Source organism: Lepeophtheirus salmonis, chromosome 13 (genome assembly GCF_016086655.4).
Source record: "Lepeophtheirus salmonis chromosome 13, UVic_Lsal_1.4, whole genome shotgun sequence".
NCBI classification, from domain to species: domain Eukaryota; kingdom Metazoa; phylum Arthropoda; class Copepoda; order Siphonostomatoida; family Caligidae; genus Lepeophtheirus; species Lepeophtheirus salmonis.
In genome coordinates, this window is record NC_052143.2 from 25,564,461 (window position 1) to 25,584,416 (window position 19,956).

Genomic DNA, 19,956 nt, shown 5'->3' on the forward strand with positions numbered 1-19,956 from the left:
TAACTAAATTATGTGCCAAGAAATGATTTTTTCGTCTTCTTTCGCTATATCTGTTTACATTGTACATAAGTGTATAATCTACTTTATTATTAGATCTACAAACTATCAAAGGAGGATATTTTTAGCTATGAATGGCTTCTATTTGTGGTTCCACATTTTGTTAGGAGATTCTACATTTCATAAGGTCTTTTTTAAAATAAAGAATAAAGCCGAAAAGCTCAAAGGTGTTACCATCAAAAAGGGAAAGGGGATCTTAGTATTCCACTCACTTTTTCTTTATTGTTCGCTCTTTTAATCTAAAGATTTATGACGTGATCCTCATCTTTTGATCCTTGTCGCTATAATATATTTATGTGGATATGCCTATTTAAGCGTAGATATTTATTATTTCAACATGCAATAGAAGTATTATCTTATGCATGAAAACGTGGAGCTAATACATGCAAATATTTTAACATTGAATTATTTTCCTCTCCTTACTGATCTTATGGCAAAAGATATGTTTCCCCATATCTATTAAAAAACTTCATACTACAACTTTTTTTCTTCCTATGGCTTCTTGAAATTCTGAAAATACTGAGCCAAAACGAACAAGTCTTATCAATATATCTTATTGGAACGCAATTGTAACATATATTTCAAATTTAAAAAAACAGTGTTCCTGCCAAAAAAAACACCTTGTAAATGTCTTAATATAGAATAAAACCCTTCTAGGCAAAATTGAGTGTTCTTTCTCAAAAATAAGAAAACCATTCATTTTATAATATCTAAAGAAATTTCCACAATTTCTTTTTATATTATTTGATAGCTGCAGTATTAGTTGAAGAATTATGGATGCAAGGACATAATCGTTGTAATTGATGCATTTACATTTTTCAAGCTCCTTTTCTTAAATTTTCAAACAAATATTTATGCATAATATAATTGAAGCATTCCTCCTAGTACAGACAAAAATAGATCACATTGACGAAACAGCCAAAGAATACGTATGCATTTTTGAATATTCGTCTGAGACTACTTACATATTGATTGTCCCAGCTGAAGAATAGATTAGCTCATCAGCTGTAAGGGGTGGAACTCTCTCATAAGACTACGAATACCTGAAGGAAAGTCGCTGTTGAAGCATTCATTAAAAAAAATGTATACCTAACGGTAGACATTTGTACATCCTAACAAATAAATATATGTATATTTCGTGTACAAGTTACAATTTGGTCAAGTTGTAACTTGTATAAGAAAATTTGACAAATTACAACTTTTTCGTCTTAAAAGGTATTCTTTAATTACAATATTGTTCATTCTAGTTACCAAATATACAATGATACTATCATTTGATTTTGATCTATTAAAATTGTATGGGTATCTTGTATGTATAAGTAATATAATCTTGGACATTTGAACTTTATAACGTGTCCCGGAGTACTTATATTTTATTGATTCTTATTAAAATAGTCAAAAATAACATCACTTATATGTCAATCACCCATGGAAGGTTCAATTATTGAATTATCCATATTCCAAGTACTGTCAATCTTTTATTCAAAATTATGCATATCATTTTTTGATTGCTACTTCTACAATTTTACCCATACAAGTTACAACTTGTACAAAATATATATATATAAAACTATTCCTCTTAGGCATGTGATCAAATTTTAATATGTACAACTTTTCTACATAGTAGGACTGTTGTAAATCCTTTTTGCCCTATAAATTTCCATTGCCTCATTACTCAATTAACCTTACCTATCAAAAACTATCATAATACCGTGTACCAAAAATAAATACTTCTAGAATATTCCTATATATTTGCCTTCATAATAAAAATCCTTGATCTTTACTAAATACTTGAGCGTATTTTACTACCAAATAACATAATTTTTTTTATCCATGGATATAAAGTAGTCTATTTTTAGTAGGCGTTACTATGATAGTTTGTAATAGGTAATAGATTATTTACCGTACAACCATAAAAATGAAAAAAAAAACACAATTATTTTTATGTGGAAGAATATTCTAATCTATCAAATGACGAAATACGTATATATGGGTATAATTCATATAGACTGTAGACAAAGCCACACTCCAATAGCCATGTTCTAGGTCGTAAAATCAAATTTAGTGATGAGTTATTATTTGTATCTTGAAAAGGAATGCGATATATCAGAAAAAGGGAGATGACGTAATAAACACGTGGATATAATACCACAAATCAAAAGGGAAGTTAGAAAGTCATTAAAAATGTTTTAATCCGATATATATTGACGAACATATTGTATACAAAAATATGTATAACTACAATACATCCTAGTACCGGTAATTTCCGCATACCGTTTATATTATGTGTAATAATACGGGCATGCATGTGTATGTGAGAGCCATCTGGCGTAGGATCGTACTGCATGGTTTTTTCCAGTTTTGGATCTTGAAATTATATATATATATATAGGTACTAAGTGTATACATATGTACGTATCGCTACAACTACGTAGTAAAAATAAGAATAAGAAGAATAAGTAAGAGAAAAATATTTTTTTTTTTCGCCTAGGAAGAGTAAGAAGGGAAAAGACATTGCAGGAGCTGCTTTCTCTTCAACGAAAATGCAAGGGAAAAAGAAAACCGGTTATATCCCCTTACATTTTGACGATCATTTTTCAATGTTCCCTTTTAACCTGTTTTAATTATACATACAAAGATATATATATATATATTGGTTAAAAAGTCGGTAGGTGAGCAGTACTGAAGATTCTCAAACTCTAAAAAACAAAAAACTTTCATTTCAATAACTAGTATGTTCCAAGAAGATATACTTTACTAAAAGCACGTATATATATTTCTTTTCCATTGAAAAAAACGTGTTCCTCTTTGGAATGGTTTATTTCCATTGCAAAAATTGAGGGGGAAGAAAGGAAGAAAGGAAAGCTGATTGGAAGAGGGAGAGAGAGAGCCTTTAGAGATTCATCCCCACTTTATTAATATAATTTTTTTAGTTGATTCCATACCTTCCTCCAAGTTTCATCATCTGTGTGTATGTACAATCGAAGTGATTAATAGGAAAGGAAAATCACTCAGATAGACGCCACCTTTTCCCCTCTTCTCTCGCCAAAGGCATTCAAACTCATAACTTTAGTAAGTTTATCCTTTTCTTTATTAATATACCTACTTAAAATGATTCTGTCTAATATCGGTTTTTATCATTTTAAAGATACAATTAAGGATTTGTATCTCTCACGTGATGTGCTATTACACGATGAAGCGAGATTTTACGATCAACTATTTCCCCCTTTTCGTTCTCTCTTTCTCCCAATGTTTGACATGTATATTTATAATTAACGTGTACAAACGCGTCGTTTATAAATAAGCCTTTTATATCATACCCATTTATTAGAGTGGGCCTCATAGGAAATTTTCGCGGGTGTGCGAAATTCTACAAACTTTTTGTAGTGGCTCAAGAGCGCTACGTAGAAGAGAAAGATATGAATGAATGGGGACTTTTGATTTATGATTGAGAAAATAATTATTATTCGCATATGTACGTACCCATATTGTATGTATGTGGATGTTATTTTGTAACTACAGATTTGTATCATATTTTTTTCGTCAAAATGAAATAATTATTTAAAGGATACATAAAAAGCCGAGAATAGAATGGGTTGAGCCCGTCTTAATGTACGAAAAATTAAGAATATTAATGAGCCAAATTTTAAGCAAGGATTTGTTTGTACTTTTCAGAGTTTACATGAGATAGGATTCAGAGAATGAGACGAAACTCGGTCTCGAGAAAGTCCAGAAACTCTTCTGGGAACTCTTTAAAGAGTGGTGGAGTTCACGAATCCCTCCGACACGAAGAAGATCTCGAACATGTACCCATCGAAGTAAGTTCAATTGACAATTCTTTTCCAAATACACATCATCAGGTTTAATTTTTTTTTAATTATTATTTTAAATGATGACAATAAAAATCACTCAACCTATGGGTTTTTTCCTCCCGTTCTATTATTTCTTCCCTTTTTCTTCGTTTTGGCATTTGCAATCAATGCATCAAAAATTGTGGTTAAATATTCTGATTGATATTTTACGAGACATTCAATGTATGTACATATATATAGCCTCTGCCCTCTATGTATAATTAGTATATAATATCTAACTTTTTTTTTAATAAGTGCCAATTTTACGTATATAAATGTTATACAAGAGGCCCTATTTTGGTACGAGAAGAAAAAAAATCGATATGATCATTCAAGTTGTTCTTTTTCTCTATTAAATAATTTGCAAAGAGTTACCCTATATTGACCATGGTGAAAGCAATTTTGTAAATGTTTAGACCCTTAGAGCGTTTGGGTATTCTATAATGCCTTTTAATATATTGGCTGTACATTTTATGAAATGTATTATTATTAATTTGAAGAAAGAGGTTGTGTTATAAATTCAAATAGGAAATGCATGAAAAATATTGTCTGGATGACCTTTTTGCTTTTTCATTAAAATCCCAAATCAAAATTCGTGAAGAAAATTTTAAAAATATTGCACTAATGTTGCAAAAAAAAAAGTAATAGAAAACATTTATTGGCATTGTAAAGAGAAATACATACCTACTAATATTTTTCCGTATTTGCAAAACAAAAAAAAATAGGGGAATAATGTCGTCGAAAAAATAACCCTCGATAACTGGCTTATTTTTGCAAATATGACGAAAATTATGTGACTGAATATTCCGGAAATTGAAAATAATATAAAGGGCCACAATTTCTTATGCCCAAAATGTATTGTTTTGTGGCGTTTCTTCTTAAAAATTGAAAATTGACATTTGATGAAAAAATTGAAAAATTATTTGGAGGATGAATAATCAAAATAAAAAGTCCTTATTCCTGGGCCCAACGGTGTGGGAACTAATAAAAGACACACACATTTAAATTCTATTAATATATATACCAATAACAGTAATGATTATGGTAATCCTTACTGTCTTTACACGAGAAACATCAAAGTATCCTCAATTGAATAAAATAACACTTCTCCATAAAATTTATTTTATTTCCAGAAGTAAAGTTTTGTAATTTATTTTACTAAGAACTAAAAAGTCAAAATCCCTTCAATGATTCCTAATGATTTTAGGACCAACGACGGCTAAAGAAAATTTACAATGAAGCATACAAGGTCATAAATAAGGCTTAAATTGTATGCCTAAAAATCAAGAGCACAATAAAAAGCTTTTTTCTTAAGAATGATCCCAGAAGGATTTCCAAAAGATTACAGGGGAGTTAAGGGTCATGATTCTCATTCATATTTGAATTTGGTTCTTTTTTATATACTCGTATTTATAAATATATGAATAAAGGGAAAAAGTAGTACAAAGGGACTGGAAATAACAATATGGGGACTATAATATTTTATCCATTTACTCAATCATTAATATACATGTTCAAAATAAAGGAATATTCATTTTAATATTACAAAAATACATTACAGGGCACACAGAAAGTTCTGTTACAGGTTTATTAAAGTACTAATGACATAATTTGCATATAATTATAGACATAGGTCAACACCAGTTCCTAAAACATGTGACATAACTTTCATTCGAAATGGTCACCCATGTTGAAATCTTTGGCCATCTTGATGAGGTTCTTCCTAGGATTTCTTGCAATCCTTGGCATGACTGCATTCTCTGGCGTTCTTCTGGGGTTCCTTTTTGACCTTGGTATGCCTGATCTGGGCCTGTCCTTGATATATTGGTCAAAATTGATCCTGCAGGGTTTCCTTGATTATAGCTTCTCTCTTGGCTTTCCTTCTGGTTGACAAAAAAAGTTATTTCATTCAAAACTGTTTGTTTTGATCTAGTTTCGACGCAACTAGAGTTTAAGCATAATATACAACAACCTTACATATAATTATATAATGTAAAGTTAATTTAACAGGACTTTCCGGGGACCCCGATACTTATTTTAATATATTAAGTATACAACTCTCGAGTATGTATAAAATCATCACAAATTTTGAATTAAACGTGATTTTATTCAAACGATTTTTTTTTTCTTTTCTTTTTTATAGAGTGTTCAATTAGCATTACTACTTCATATTTTGTGTTTTATAATAATAATGTAATAAGAATTCAACATTTGTGTTATTTCAGTTTGCTGCCAAATCCCAAATCCTTGTCGACCCTCGAGACATCCAAATAGTAGAAATAGGGCCAAATGGGACTGCTGGTCCAGTCAACATCACAGGAGTGGACGATGGTGTTGCTTTCGATCCTGATGAGGATGAGGATGGAAGGGGAGGCTGGGATAATAAGTGGGACTTCCTTTTTTCCTGTATTTCCGTTTCTGTGGGACTTGGAAATGTTTGGAGATTCCCTTATCTTTGCTATAAGAATGGTGGAGGTACAGCAATGATGATTCAGTTTTACAAATAGCTTTGTTGGTGTTTTTTTTTTCAGGAACATTTTTGTTGATATACTTCATTGCAATGTTTGCGTGTGGAATCCCAATATTTTTTCAAGAAGTTGCCATTGGCCAATACTTAGGATCTGGCGGTTTAACTATGGTTGGCCAGCTGGTTCCAATTCTTCAAGGTAATTCATTATATGACTGGTAATTTAGTGAATAATATATGTTTCTTTCTTTTTATAAAAATCATTCATTCTAATGAAGGAGTGGGCTACGCCACTATGACGATCGTGTTCTTTTTGGACATTTACTATTGCATCATTATAGCTTGGACTTTATTCTATCTCATTCAGACCTTCATAAATTTTCCCAATCTCCCATGGGGAACATGCGACAATTATTGGAATTCGGAATACTGCTTCAACGGGGATCATGAGTCCAATGCTACCATTTTAAAAAAACATTTAGCAAATAATTTGACGAAATCTCCAGTGGAAGAATATTGGGAGTAAGAGCCTGGATCCCTTGTGACCCATATGCATATATACTTGATAATTTCCCTTTCTCTTTCAGTCGTCGTGTTTTGAACATTACAGGTGGTATTGAGGATGTAGGTGGGATACAGTGGGAACTTTTTGGCACTCTTGTATGTGGATGGGTCATTGTTTACTTGATTATATGTAAGGGTCTTCACTCATCTGGAAAGGTACAAGATTCATATATATATATATATGGACATAATCATAATAATTGTAATCACCTATCTTAGGTCATTTGGTTTACAGCTATTTTCCCTTACGTAGTTATGACAGTCCTTCTTATTCGATCTGTGACATTGCCGGGTGCCTCTATTGGCCTCTGGAGATATGTTACTCCTGTTTGGGATAAGCTCTATGATTCCGAAACGTGGATTGATAGCGCAACCCAAATATTTTTTGCTTATAGCATAGGCACAGGAGCCCTACCTGCACTCGGATCATATAATAAATTCTATCATAACTGTATCAAGTAAGTAAAAACATTCATGAGCCCTCTTCCTTATTTGTTTATATCTAGTATTAACTTTATAAGACTTCCTGAGTGCAAAATTAATCCTAACCACATTTTTATTCATAATTGCATGTATGTATCTAGTCAAATATTCTATTAAATGCACCGGACCCTTTTTTCATTGAAATAACTACTTATCCATAAAATGTGTTATTCACAAGTTAATACTTAATCATATCAATCTACATACAAATAATCATGACTTTTTTTTCTAAGATTATCTAAGACTTTCAAAAAGAAGTCAAATAAATTATATAAATAATTTTAATTGTCATAAGATTCACCTTCAATTCGCTTTCAGATTCCATTTTCGTATGTATACATTGATGTTTTCATATGTCCTTTTTCATTCCAGGGATTCAATTATTACCTGCTTTGTGAATACTGGCACATGTTTATTTGCTGGATGTGTCACATTTTCCATTTTGGGACATATGGCCCATAATCAAGTATAACTTATTATTATGGTGTTCTAAATTATTTATTTATTCAAATGTGTTTTGTCTCTTATAGGGCATTTCCATTGAGAAAGTTGTCAATTCCGGCCCGGGCTTAGTTTTTGTAACTTACCCCGAAGTTGTGTTAAAACTTCCTGGTGGATCCTTTTGGGCTGTAATCTTCTTTGTCATGCTTGTGGTAAGAGTCTTATAATCATAATCATGCAGATTCTTCAAGTCCTATTGACTATGAGTTCAATTTCAACATTTTTGTGCCATTTTTTTAAGACCGATTTTATTGAAACTAAGAAAATGTTACAATCCAATAAAGGTAGCATGTTAAAAATATATGTATGAACATATATTAGAGTTTTAAAAAAGTGGGAAACGTAGGACTAAAAGTTAAAAGTATGTTTGTATATATGTAGTTGTGTAAATGGGGAATATTATTCTAAACTTTAGTTATTTAAATTTGGTTTGATTATGGCTCTTTATTTTTTTTTTCCGTACAAATACAAATTTAATTATGATTGTTAATATTTCTACTTGCAATTCAAATCGTTAAATTAATTATTTTCATTAGAAAGGAAGACACCGCTTATTCCTCATCATCTTCTTCCATGGGGCAAATGAGGTCATCAAGGTCCAATTCATGCTTGGACTTTTTACGCCTCGCCAATGGAAATTGATTCTTTTTTGAGTTTTAACTTTGGCTGTAGGAGTAAGGAGTGCATTGTTTGCTTCTTGAGCCTCTCTTTTCTCTATCATTCGATCCCTACCCACTAGATTACGAAAATGTAGAGTCAAGTGTCTTCTTAAAAGACTCTTATTAACAGGTATAGAAAGAAGTGAGGCCATGAGCTCTGCATTAAATTTTGGCTCAAATACTATGAGTGCTCCATGGACACCTGATCCTCTGAGGTTAGAGGCATACTCTGCAAGGTCAATGTGGCGTAACCATTCCATGACTCTATGATTTGACCATAAAGTCACTTCTGTTGGAGATGAGTATCGGTCTTTATCGTCTCCTGGATCAGCACGACGTTTAATACACCCAGGTTCGAATTTTGAGGATCGAAGAACTTGTACTCCTCGACGGAGGCTGAGATGATGGAGCATATTTGTGATTTTTAAGTGGAACAAATCCTCCACTGTTAAGAAGTTGAGAACACGTCCATCAATCCGTGCCTCCAAAAATGTATCCTTGTACTGAGGGAGACCAACATCATCAAGCCATCGGACAACCCAATGATGATCAAGCCTTCCAGCTAAATCATCAACTTCACTCTCAGCCTTTGCATTCAACGCCAAAACAAGCTTTTTCCTATGTAAAACGTGTTTGATCCCTAATTTGATTTCAAGATCGGACCCACAAGAACTTATTGGTGGGATTGGTTCAGATGTTACATTGCTGATGACCATCTTGAGCAAATCATCTCCGGTTTTAACGTGCTTTCTTACTTCAGAGCTGTACATGTAAAGCCCCAAATGATCTAACCAAGATATGATTGTATCCACTTTCCATTGGCGAAACGGTAGATGTGATTCTGGTAGACCAGACATCATCCATCCAGCAAAACGAGATCCTCCACTATTTCTGTATTTAGAGTCTTCCCCACCACTATTTCGGTTTGTGTTATTTGAGTTTGTGGATGAGGAGGAGTTCCGAGATTCATTCCCGCCATTATTGTGAGATGGTGCGTTATTCTCATTCGCAGAATGTTCTTGTTCAATGAGATTTCCACTATTTGAGCGACGCATTTTCCCCCATATTTTCTTCAGTCCTTTTGGCTTTGTTGCTATCGGATTGCTAACCACAGAAGAGACAACTGCCTTCTCCACAGAATTTCGTGAATAATTGCGTTTAAAGGTACTGGTGGCTGTTTTTCTCTCACTCAAAGCCACCAAATTTGGCGCTGAACCTCCATGGCTAGGAGGGCTCCTTCTATGACATGAGGAGGGAGGAGGTGCTCGTCTACTCCTTTCATTTTCCTCATAATCAAAGTGAGTTTCCAAGGGTAGTGATGGAGTTTTATTATTATTTGAAGATCTTGCTCGAGGTCTCCGAGGTGTAGTTCCAAAAAGGGATGGCGCAAAAACATGAGAGGGCTCAGGAGGATATTTTGTCACATATTCTAATTTTGTTCTAAGATCTGTATTTTCCCTTTCAGTGGCTGCTTGTTTGAGCTTTAAATTTGCTATTTCTGATAATAGTTCGAGTTTTTTAGTTTCTAAAGAGGACCTCGACAGCATTTCTCGACTCAAAACATCCTCCGTTTTCCGTAGGACATCCTTTTTATCGTCTAGTACTTTTTCAAGATCATAGATTTTATTAGTTTGGCCATCAATTTGTCTGGATAGAACAGCGACCTTATAAGGAAGATAAAAAGTTCAATAGAGTGGGTATGCAAATATCCAGAGTACTTACTTGCATGTGGAGAGTATCTTTATCTCCTTCTAAGCATCGAAGCCTTTCTTCAACCTCAATGGACAATGATGGACTAGGGTGATGAGATATAATGGGGCAATAGGATTCACAGCACATAGGAGGAGACGAGTCTGAACGGTGATGATCATAGACAACGAGGGCGTTATTATTTCCGCCACTGCTACTTTTGTCATTGCTACAGCAACCAACACAAGGAGATCCTGGCTGGTCGTTTCCTAAGGAATCAGCTCCTGAATCCTCTTCTTCGTCAAGATAGGAACGGATGTGTTTCATGGGAGAGCGGAGATCACGAGATCGAGGGTTGGAAAAGTCCTTAAAATCCCTCCGATTGGGGGATTGAACCCGTCGTCTCAATGATTGTCGATATGGAGGTGGGGGTGCCTGGTTAGATTGTGGTGGCGGGTGCGGTGGCTGTGGTTGATGATGGTGGCGATGTAGATAAAGATGATTGTGATGGTGATGATAGTAGCCACTTCCAGGTGCACAAGGGGACGGAGATTTGTATCTATATAGGATAAAATCTAATTTAATAAAGATCAGACTAGATTCCAAATTTACCTTCCCGACTGTGAGGTATTATTATTATTATTATTCATAGGAGAGTGGAGTCTCGGAGGTAGAGGAGGAGGTTTTGATGATGAGACTCCGGAAGAAGACACACTTGCACCAGGAGATCGAGGTAGACTCCCTTTTCCATCATATCTGTCCATACTTCCATCCCGGCTGCGACAATTCATAGTTCGTGGACTTAACAAAAGCTCCCTGGAGCGTCGATGAATCAATTCTAATTCTTTTTCTCTCTCTGTGATGATACAATCTCCTCCACCTCCAGGGGTTGTGGAAGAGTTCCCAGTAATCATTGATGATTTGTTATCTATTACGTCCGCTCTATCACGAGATCGGCTTTTCCTCCCTCCTCCATGCTGCTGTGCTCTAGGACATGATCTAAATCATTACAAAGATTAAAATAAAAAACATTTCTAAATTATATATGTATATATAACTATATCTACAAGATTTTTTTCCTGGCAATAAACCAAGACATTAAGTGAAAACGAAAGAAACAACAATTCTTACGTATATGATTTTTTTTTTTTTTTTTTTTTTTTTTTTTTGCAATGAGTGAATAATAAATAATAATAATTTACTCAAGATAAATGCAAAAAATTTTTATAATAACGATAAAACAGAACAATAATTGAATGGGGGTTGATTCCTGGTGGTGGTCATGAAAAATAGGAGCTATTGAACGCAAAATCTTTAGAATGAAAAGGTTGAGTGTATTTTAGTCAATGAAATGCAACCTTCAAGTGAATAAACAAAAAAGGAAGGTTTTAAGGGTCAAACCGTGATTTGTCTCGTCGTGAAAGCGAGGACTGACTGTAAGCATTGCTGTCAATGTTATTGCCATTAGAGGAGGAGGAGGAGGCAACTAGTCCGGTGGAGCGTCTAAGTGAGGAGCTTGAATCGTCTAATCCCTCATTTTGTTGCTTGTAGTTGTGAAGGTTGTGATGATGATGATGATGATGATGGTTCAAGAGGTTGACGTAGTTGGCTGAATGAAGATGATGTTTGTTCGCTGCTGAGGAAGAGGGTTGTTTATGAGAAGATTGTGAATGGACATGAGGATGATTAATTGAATGGTTCCCGAGTCTGTTGGCATTAGACACGGCGTTGACATCCATGTCTGAAGAACTATCTATTCGACTGTAGAGGTCACAGCAGTCATCTGCCTCCTCTTCCTCACAGTCGCTTGTTGACATGTTCCCTCAAAAAGAATGATGAGAATCAAATCAACTCAGCTCAAAGAAGAAGACGGGTTCTGGGAAGAGACTGAAAACCCGGATGAAAAACTTATTCTTCTTTTTTTCAAAATATTGTTATTATTATTATTCAATCTTTTCCCCCTCCAAAAGAAAATCTTGGCTTGAATTCAAATAAGGAAAAAGCTGGTAGACAACACACACGCAAAAAAACAGCTTTAACCCATAAAGTCGTCAATTAGAAAGAATTAAGAAAAGGGAGGAAGGAACAAGACTCAAGAAAAGGTGGAGAATGAGGAAGCTAGGCCAAGAGGAGCATCTTACAACTCCAAATAAACATATGCATATTACCCCCCATTTTTTGTTACAAATAGGATTCAATTCCTAAAATTTAATTAAAAAACCCCATTTGACTTTGATAAAAAGACATTTTTTTATTTTTTTTTCTCAAGAACCATGGAGCCTGATTAGGAAGAAGGTGCTCTCTTCAGAGGGTTAGAAAATAAGAAACAGAGAGATATATATTTTTATTTTTAACTCCCCTCTATTTTTTCAACCCTCTTCTTTTTGTTTGTTTCACAATTTTTCTTTTGAAAGATTTTGTGTTTTTTAAAGCCGTATGTATATTTTAAATGGAGCTAAAAGAAAGAGTCACATGTTTCAACTTATTCTACAAGAAATATATATATTTATGAGCATTATTCATTCACTTGACGTCATGAATACTGATAATGTTTTCTATAGTGTTTTTTCATAATAAAAAAAAATGAAATGATCAAAACTTTTGGCCTGAAATTGCCTTTTATAGTAAATTCGATAATTTAAAAAACAAATGAAAATAGAATTTGATAAATATAGGTATGAATATTTATGTACAATTATAGGTAGATATGACTACTACTATTTTAAGGGAATTTTCTTTATTTTCATTCTTGGAATAGACCATTGGGATTGATAGTGAGTTCTGTATTGTGGAGAGTTTAGTTACTGGAATTGTGGACATGTGGCCAGACACTCTAAGACCACGTCGACGACTTTTCACAGCCGGAGTTTGCCTGCTCCTATTCCTTCTCGGTATCCCAATGACGACACAAGGGGGAGCCTTCATCTTTCAACTCATGGATTTTTATAGTGCAAGCGGAATTCCAATTCTTTGGTGTTGTTTCTTTCAAACCATTTCCATTGGATGGATATTTGGAACGAAACGATTTGCGGGTTGTGTTGAGCAAATGACGGGATTTCGACCCAACTTTTACTGGATTGCCACTTGGGGATTTGTGGCTCCGGTTGTCATGGCGGTAAGTTGTTTTCTCAGTAGCTTTTTTGCTTTCTCTCTTTTTTGGGGTGAACTTTTCAAGAAAGGGGAGCGGAGAAAATATTTTCATAATATTCAATTTGTTTTGTTTATTTTGTTCAAACATGGCCATGTTTTTTCTCTGATCTTTACATATCCATATTTAAATAAAGTTTATGTACAAGATAGATGGGTAGGTGCATATGAATATATATAAAACATATCTTTATTTTCAGAGTATTTTCATCTTCTATTTGTTCCGTTGGAGTCCTGTCAAATATGGAGACATTCAGTATCCACTCTCTGCTCATGTCATTGGCTTCGTTATGTCACTCATGTCGATGCTCTGGATTCCAGGCTATGCCATTTACTACATGCTGAATCAAAGAGGAAATTTGAAAGACGTGAGATAGATTACATAAATAAATGTCCGACAGTACTAAAACAAGCATGCATTTGTCCCCTCAAAATCGAGTCTGGATTTCATATTTTGTATTCTTCGACGAATTATCGTTTATTTTTACCAAGTAATTAGTCTGATTTATCCTCAGGAGGAGATGCTGCAAATGTCACTTAATGTAGTAAAAAATAATGGTCACAACTATAGACTTAGAAATGTATTCCTTTTATTTAAAAGGACATATACTCTTGGATATTTCAACAAGTTATCCCAGAAATTTGAATATGAATTTTGTAGTTCACACCCAAATAAGTCAATGAAATATGAGTCTGTTTTTGGATATTGGACATATCCCCCTTTTTTTTATTCAAGGATCAGATTCAGGGACGTCCATAGGATTATATGTATATATTTTTTTTTAAAGGGGCGGGGGAGCTTAATTTTGGGAAATTTTTGAAAAAAATACAAAAATTTTAAAAATCCGTAGCTGTTCATAAAAAAATTAATTTTGGAAAAAAATTTCAAATTTTAATTTTTTTGGATAACAGTAAAAAAGATTTCGAAATTAAATTTTACATATCAATTTTTTTTTCTTTGATACATAATTTGCCCAAATGACCTTTTTTTAAAGGAAATATGTATTTAAAAAAAAAAGAACCCTATTAACGGGTATAATTTTTTCATCCTGATCAAAAAAAAAATCAAGTAAAAATTGATTAAAATTTGGAGGGGGCTACAGACGCCTTTGAGACTGTTTTTATATTGTCGGACTATATATCTATAAAATAAATGTATATATTTTGTATATTCCTCCTTCCCTTCATTAATTTGATCAAATACCTCTGTTTATTTCAGAGACTCATCAAGGGCCTAATGCCAAACATTAAGTCCAACCGTATAAAGGCTCCAGCAAAGAACATGTCGGAAAGAGAATTACAATTTTATGAATCAAGTGCTCGATTGCTCAAAAATTCCTCATTTGTGACGCCCAACGCTTCATTTAACATCCAGCCGGTTCCTTAGTTAAATACAACAACCTCCTTCAAAAAATAATTATTTATTCTCATCATGGCTGATTCATTCTCTAGGGGTCAAAGATGTAATTATGTAATCATAATGATGAGTCCCCAAAAGCCGTGTTCCGCAAACGTTACAACAGAAATACATTTTGTGGAGCGCAGAGATTAAGGAACACTGTCTTAGACGTATTTAGTGCTACAGAGAGAAATATTACATACATTGATACACCTATTAAACCTACGTATTTTTTTTTTTTTTGTTATTTTTAAGACAGCTCTTTAATAATTCGTTTCTTACTTTCTCTCTCTTTCTTCGGTTTTAAAGTATGTAGTATACTTTTTTTCAAACCCCTTTAAAAAAAAACTTTGTAATACACTTCTTCTTTTTTTTTTTTTTTTTGAAAATGAATTCATTACCTTTCCCGATCCTTACGGTGTTGTTGTTGTTTTTTTTTAACTTAGTGTTATAATTACATAGGATTATAAAATAAAAAGTTGTAAAAATGTTGTTGATATTTATGAACTCATCCACTTACCCAACCTAGCCCATATTGTAACATTCATAGAACGGGTCTATGTATGTATACACTTATATAATAATATGTTAGAGAAAACAAAAGAGTATTATTACCCACATATTATTTTTCTTTGTCTCAAAGTTTTAATGAATGCAGTTTTTCTTTTTTTTTCAAAATCACAGAGTAAATCAACATATATTTTTATAGTTATTTATGATGTTTACGTAATAATAAAAAGGGTTCCAAGCGGCAATTTAGAAAGGTCCTTGATGAATCCCTTCTTTTCCCTCTTGTTAATTACTTTAATTTAATCATTTACTCATGGTTGTCAATATTTTTGTTGTCCTTTCAAAAACAAAGAAAAATGAATTGATTTCAAATGTCCCACATAGTAAATTCATTCTTTTGTATAACTTTATTTTGTAATAGCCAGTAGATGAGAGTTTAAAAAAAGAAAATATCCCTCAGACTAATAAAACTAGTTGAACACCTCTTCATGATTTGTACATTTCCAATGTTTGATATTATTGTACGTATGTATGATAATGTTAGTGATGGCAAACATTGAATTGGAGCTTTTAAATTACAAACTGAATTTATGTATATTACACTTACATGCAGTGTTTTATTCCATTCCAAAGTTTTATACTCAAAAAAAATTTAAAAAGAAGAAACATAAAATTGAAGAAGAAAAAAAAAAAGAACATTGATCGTTTTAATGCAAATAATTTGAAATAAATTAGATTTTCCTTACTGATTATATATCATGAATTATTTCAAGTTGACAAATACCTAAGGAATTCATATTAATTATACATGGAGAACGTATGAAATATGATTTGAGAGTATATATAAATAAACAAAATGAACGTGGTAAGCCTTACAATTTGAATAATGTTTAAGAGGAGAGTGGTTTAGCTGTTATTACGTTTAATTAAACTACATAACTTAGATGCAAGCAGCTATGAAAGAAAAAGAAATATACACAAATCCCACTCCGCATCTAACAAAGACATGAACAAGTAATGATGAAAATCCGGCGTACTTTTTAGCGTTAATTTGTAATTGGTAGTATAAAGTAAAGAATGAATTTTATTTTCCTTAGCAGTTGTCATTATTCTTACATTCCTGAGCAGTGAATATACTTCCCTAAATAGATTCAATTATATTCCAACCCTGATCTTGACCATTTGTGTGTGCTCATAAAAAATGGGGATTAATCTCGATGATATGTTGTGGAGTTATAATTGTAAGTGCTTGTTGGACCCAGAATAGAATTGTGGATTGAAATCAGAGTAATTCTAGCAAATGTCCTGGTTTGTATCCTCTTCTCCTTCCTCTCTTGTCACGGCTAATTGTAGCTGTTCTGATGAAATATCATGAGCATTTTTCTTTCTCTCTTCCAAAACATTATTCAAATTTTCAGGGTTACCATATCGATTTTCGTTTTCTTTTTTTAACATGTTCATTCGACACTCGATTTTCATCACTGTAGGCAAGATGAATGTTATAAACAACGGGACCTTTTTTTTTTTTTTTTTTCAAATGAGTTTTTTGAAGAAAAGGGAAAATATACATACATTGGCCTTTTTTAATAAATGGTATACATATATCATCGAATGAATTTCCTTTACAAAAATAAATTCAGTTTATATATTTAAATTAAAAAAAAAAGCTGTGCAGTGTGGGCTCTTAAAGAAGAGGGTCTAGGGCGAGTCTCCTTTGTGCCCCTTTATGACCGACTATGAGGGTATCAAGCATTTTTAACATGAATCATATTCTCCCAGTATTAATCATAGGCTATAAGATAGCAATTTTCAAACTAGGAGATGCTCTTCCTCCCCTTGGGATGAGTGTTATTCGAGGGGTGGCAAATTAGAGAAGATATTTGTAAATATAAACACTGTTAATCCCCATAACAAGAAAATATAGTATTTAATAGTAAAACTTTTCATTTTTATCGTTTTTCAATGGCCGCCTGTATCGGAGCCTATGGGAGGACACATCTATTCATTTATTATCTGAAGGGGGGAAGAGGGTTTGCTCGCTTTCCTCCCAAGAATTGTAGTTCTATTTTCTCCTTCCAAAATCATAAAACAGGCAACTGGTACCAAGAAAGTGTCTTTTATCATGTAGCATACGCTTATCTGCTATCAGCCTCCTTGGATTTCTTGCAATCATTGGTTTGACGACTCTGGGCATACTTTTTGACCTTGGTCTGCCTCCTTTGGGTTTGTCCTTGATAGATTGAGTATCCTCTTATCTCTCAATGGTTCTCTTGATGAGTATGGGGTTAACGTCTAGGCTCTTAAGGTTATTCAAGATGGCTGTTCAAGATTTGCCACTCAGGTACTCCTTGATTTATAGCCTCTCTCGCGGCTACCATTGTGGTTGACAAAATTTTCCTTTATTTCAAAATTGTTTGTTTCGATCTAGTTTCAGCACAACAAGAGATTAAATATAATATATCGCAACCTTACATATAATTATGTTATGTAAAATTGATTTAACAGGACTTTCTGTCGACACTGTATACCCTGAGTGAAATACTAAGATATTTTTTATTCATAAAAAATAAAAACTATTATTCAAAGAAAGTGTATTTAATTTCTTTATTTGTAAAATAATTTTTTATCTCCACCTTTAAATTAATATAATAAATAATATTTCGTAATTTGGATTTTTACAAAATGACCGTTAGTAGACAGATTAGCATTTTCACTGGTTGTGGTCTAATCGTTAGTATATCATTGCTAGGGTTGTTGGCATTGTTGAAAAAGATCGAATTTGATTTGTTGGAAGAGATTATATAAAAAAAAGGAATAAAATACGTTGGTACCCTTGCATCTTCTAAACAAGTTATCCTCAGTATTGTACTAATCATCAGCAAAGCAACTTCCCCTTACTATTCTCTCACGTGCATCATCATCATGCCAAAGAAAATGTGTCTTTTTTAATGGGTTTCTAATAACGGAGGTACTGATGTGAGGAATTATGATTTGCAAAATAAAAGTATATCTTACCTTTTTTGCAGTTTCTCGTGCCCATCTCGTTCTTTATGGCAAGTAATTTGCCAATCCAAAACCTCCCATCACATCAACAACTTAAAAGTCTTAAAGAGACACAAGACTGAAGTAGATGAAGGAGAATTAAACGGTTCATCATTCAATTTGGGCGTAGCAAAGTTATTTGTGTCGTGCAACATCCCTTTAAATGTTCTGGATCATCCCAATTTATCCAAGTTTATTGAAAAATATACTGGAAAAACTTCTCCAGGTCGATGGGTCGTTAACAACTTGGTTGGGAAAGTATGTCAAGGAGTTTTGAATAGAATAAAAGAAGAGGTGGAAGAAAAGGGGATATTTTCGTTGCAATAGATGAGACAAGAGATCATCAAGGGAGGTCAATGATGGCAATTTTGATTGCCCCTTTGGACGGACATTTCTGTGGGAGACCTTACCTTATTGGGTTGATTGATATTGAGATTGCAAACAATATAAAAACATCGTCATAAGCTCAGTTTATAAGTTATTGGGAGAACTGATGCCGCCTCGTATTGTCTCAAAGCAGGAGAAGATCTTCGAGAAAAAAAAATCCCGGAATTGATTCACATTGCATGTATTGCTCATATATTATATAGAGTTGCAGATATGGTTCAACAAAAGTTTCTTCTAACGAACAAACTTATTTCTAATGTGAAGAAGATGTTTTTGAATTCTGGAAGAAGAAAGAGAGTATTAACTGGTTTGTACGAAATTCCCCTCACTCCATCACCAATTATAACAAGATAGGGAACTTTTAAAAGCAGTGCTACTACCATCACTTTGCATTGATGAAGATTTGACAGCAACCAGAAGAGCACAAGAAGTAATTAATAATGATTCCTTAAGAGAAGAAGTCATATTTATGTAGGAAAATTTTCGTCAAATACCTTTGGCAATAACTGCACTTGAGAAAAGATTGCCTTTTCTTACCAGCCTAACCATAGTAGAAAATCTGACTCAAGATTTGAAGGAAGAACCATTCAAGACCAAGTTAAAAGAAGTGCTTCAAAAGAATCCTGGCTACACAAAACTAAAGGAACTCTCAACAAGTGAAAACCTTGTATACAAAAATACTCCAATTGTCAATTGTGAGAGAGTCTTTAGTATGATGAATATCATCAATACGAAAAGGAGGTCCAAACTAAGTTATAAGAAATTGAGGGAATTGTTGATCACCAAATGGAACGAATGTTTTGTTATCATTTAATCGTCAGCACGTAACTATTAAGAATATTTTTTAAATAATTTGTTACTTTATTGCCTCATTTCTATTCTTTAGATTTCGTGCCAAAGTTATCTATTCATCCTTTATGGTCAGTGGTCACTAAGAAGTTACGAGTACACTTCCTGTAATGATGGGTTTGATGTTCTCTAACTAACAATATATTTTGTCGTGCATAAATTTACAGAATATAATAACATTTATAAAGTTATTTAAAGGGAAGTTATATTTTAATAATATACAACAATCTCTTTTCCTTCATGTGTAAATAAATAAATAATTCAAGTTAAAGATATTTTGTAAACGATACTCTTTTAATTGGGTTGCAATCGATATTTACTTTGAACTCTCGATCCAGCGACCAATACAAT

The 19,956-nt window shown here is 33.2% G+C and overlaps 2 protein-coding genes across 3 annotated transcripts; one reads left to right on the forward strand and one right to left on the reverse strand.

The window, feature by feature from the left end:
- Window positions 1–2,709: 2,709 nt before the first annotated feature.
- LOC121128757 (sodium- and chloride-dependent GABA transporter 1) lies at window positions 2,710–16,079 on the forward strand. Of its 2 annotated transcripts, none has more exons than XM_040724363.2 (12): window positions 2,710–3,129; window positions 3,733–3,875; window positions 6,134–6,383; window positions 6,440–6,574; window positions 6,654–6,897; window positions 6,963–7,095; window positions 7,159–7,397; window positions 7,795–7,888; window positions 7,953–8,075; window positions 13,030–13,386; window positions 13,619–13,786; window positions 14,638–16,079. In XM_040724363.2, the coding sequence occupies exons 2-12, from the start codon at window positions 3,759–3,761 to the stop codon at window positions 14,803–14,805; spliced, it is 2,028 nt and encodes a 675-aa protein (XP_040580297.1). In that variant the 5' UTR covers window positions 2,710–3,129; window positions 3,733–3,758; the 3' UTR covers window positions 14,806–16,079. The 2 variants fall into 2 exon arrangements, with proteins under 2 accessions (XP_040580297.1, XP_071749160.1); XM_071893059.1 differs by having other exon boundaries at window positions 3,129–3,669.
- Window positions 8,348–12,171, reverse strand: LOC121128756 (uncharacterized). The gene is given in 5 exon segments (XM_040724362.2): window positions 8,348–8,564; window positions 8,567–10,246; window positions 10,305–10,830; window positions 10,884–11,270; window positions 11,673–12,171. Coding segments are annotated over 5 exon segments (3,099 nt in total). The 5' UTR covers window positions 12,089–12,171; the 3' UTR covers window positions 8,348–8,474.
- Window positions 16,080–19,956: the final 3,877 nt, after the last annotated feature.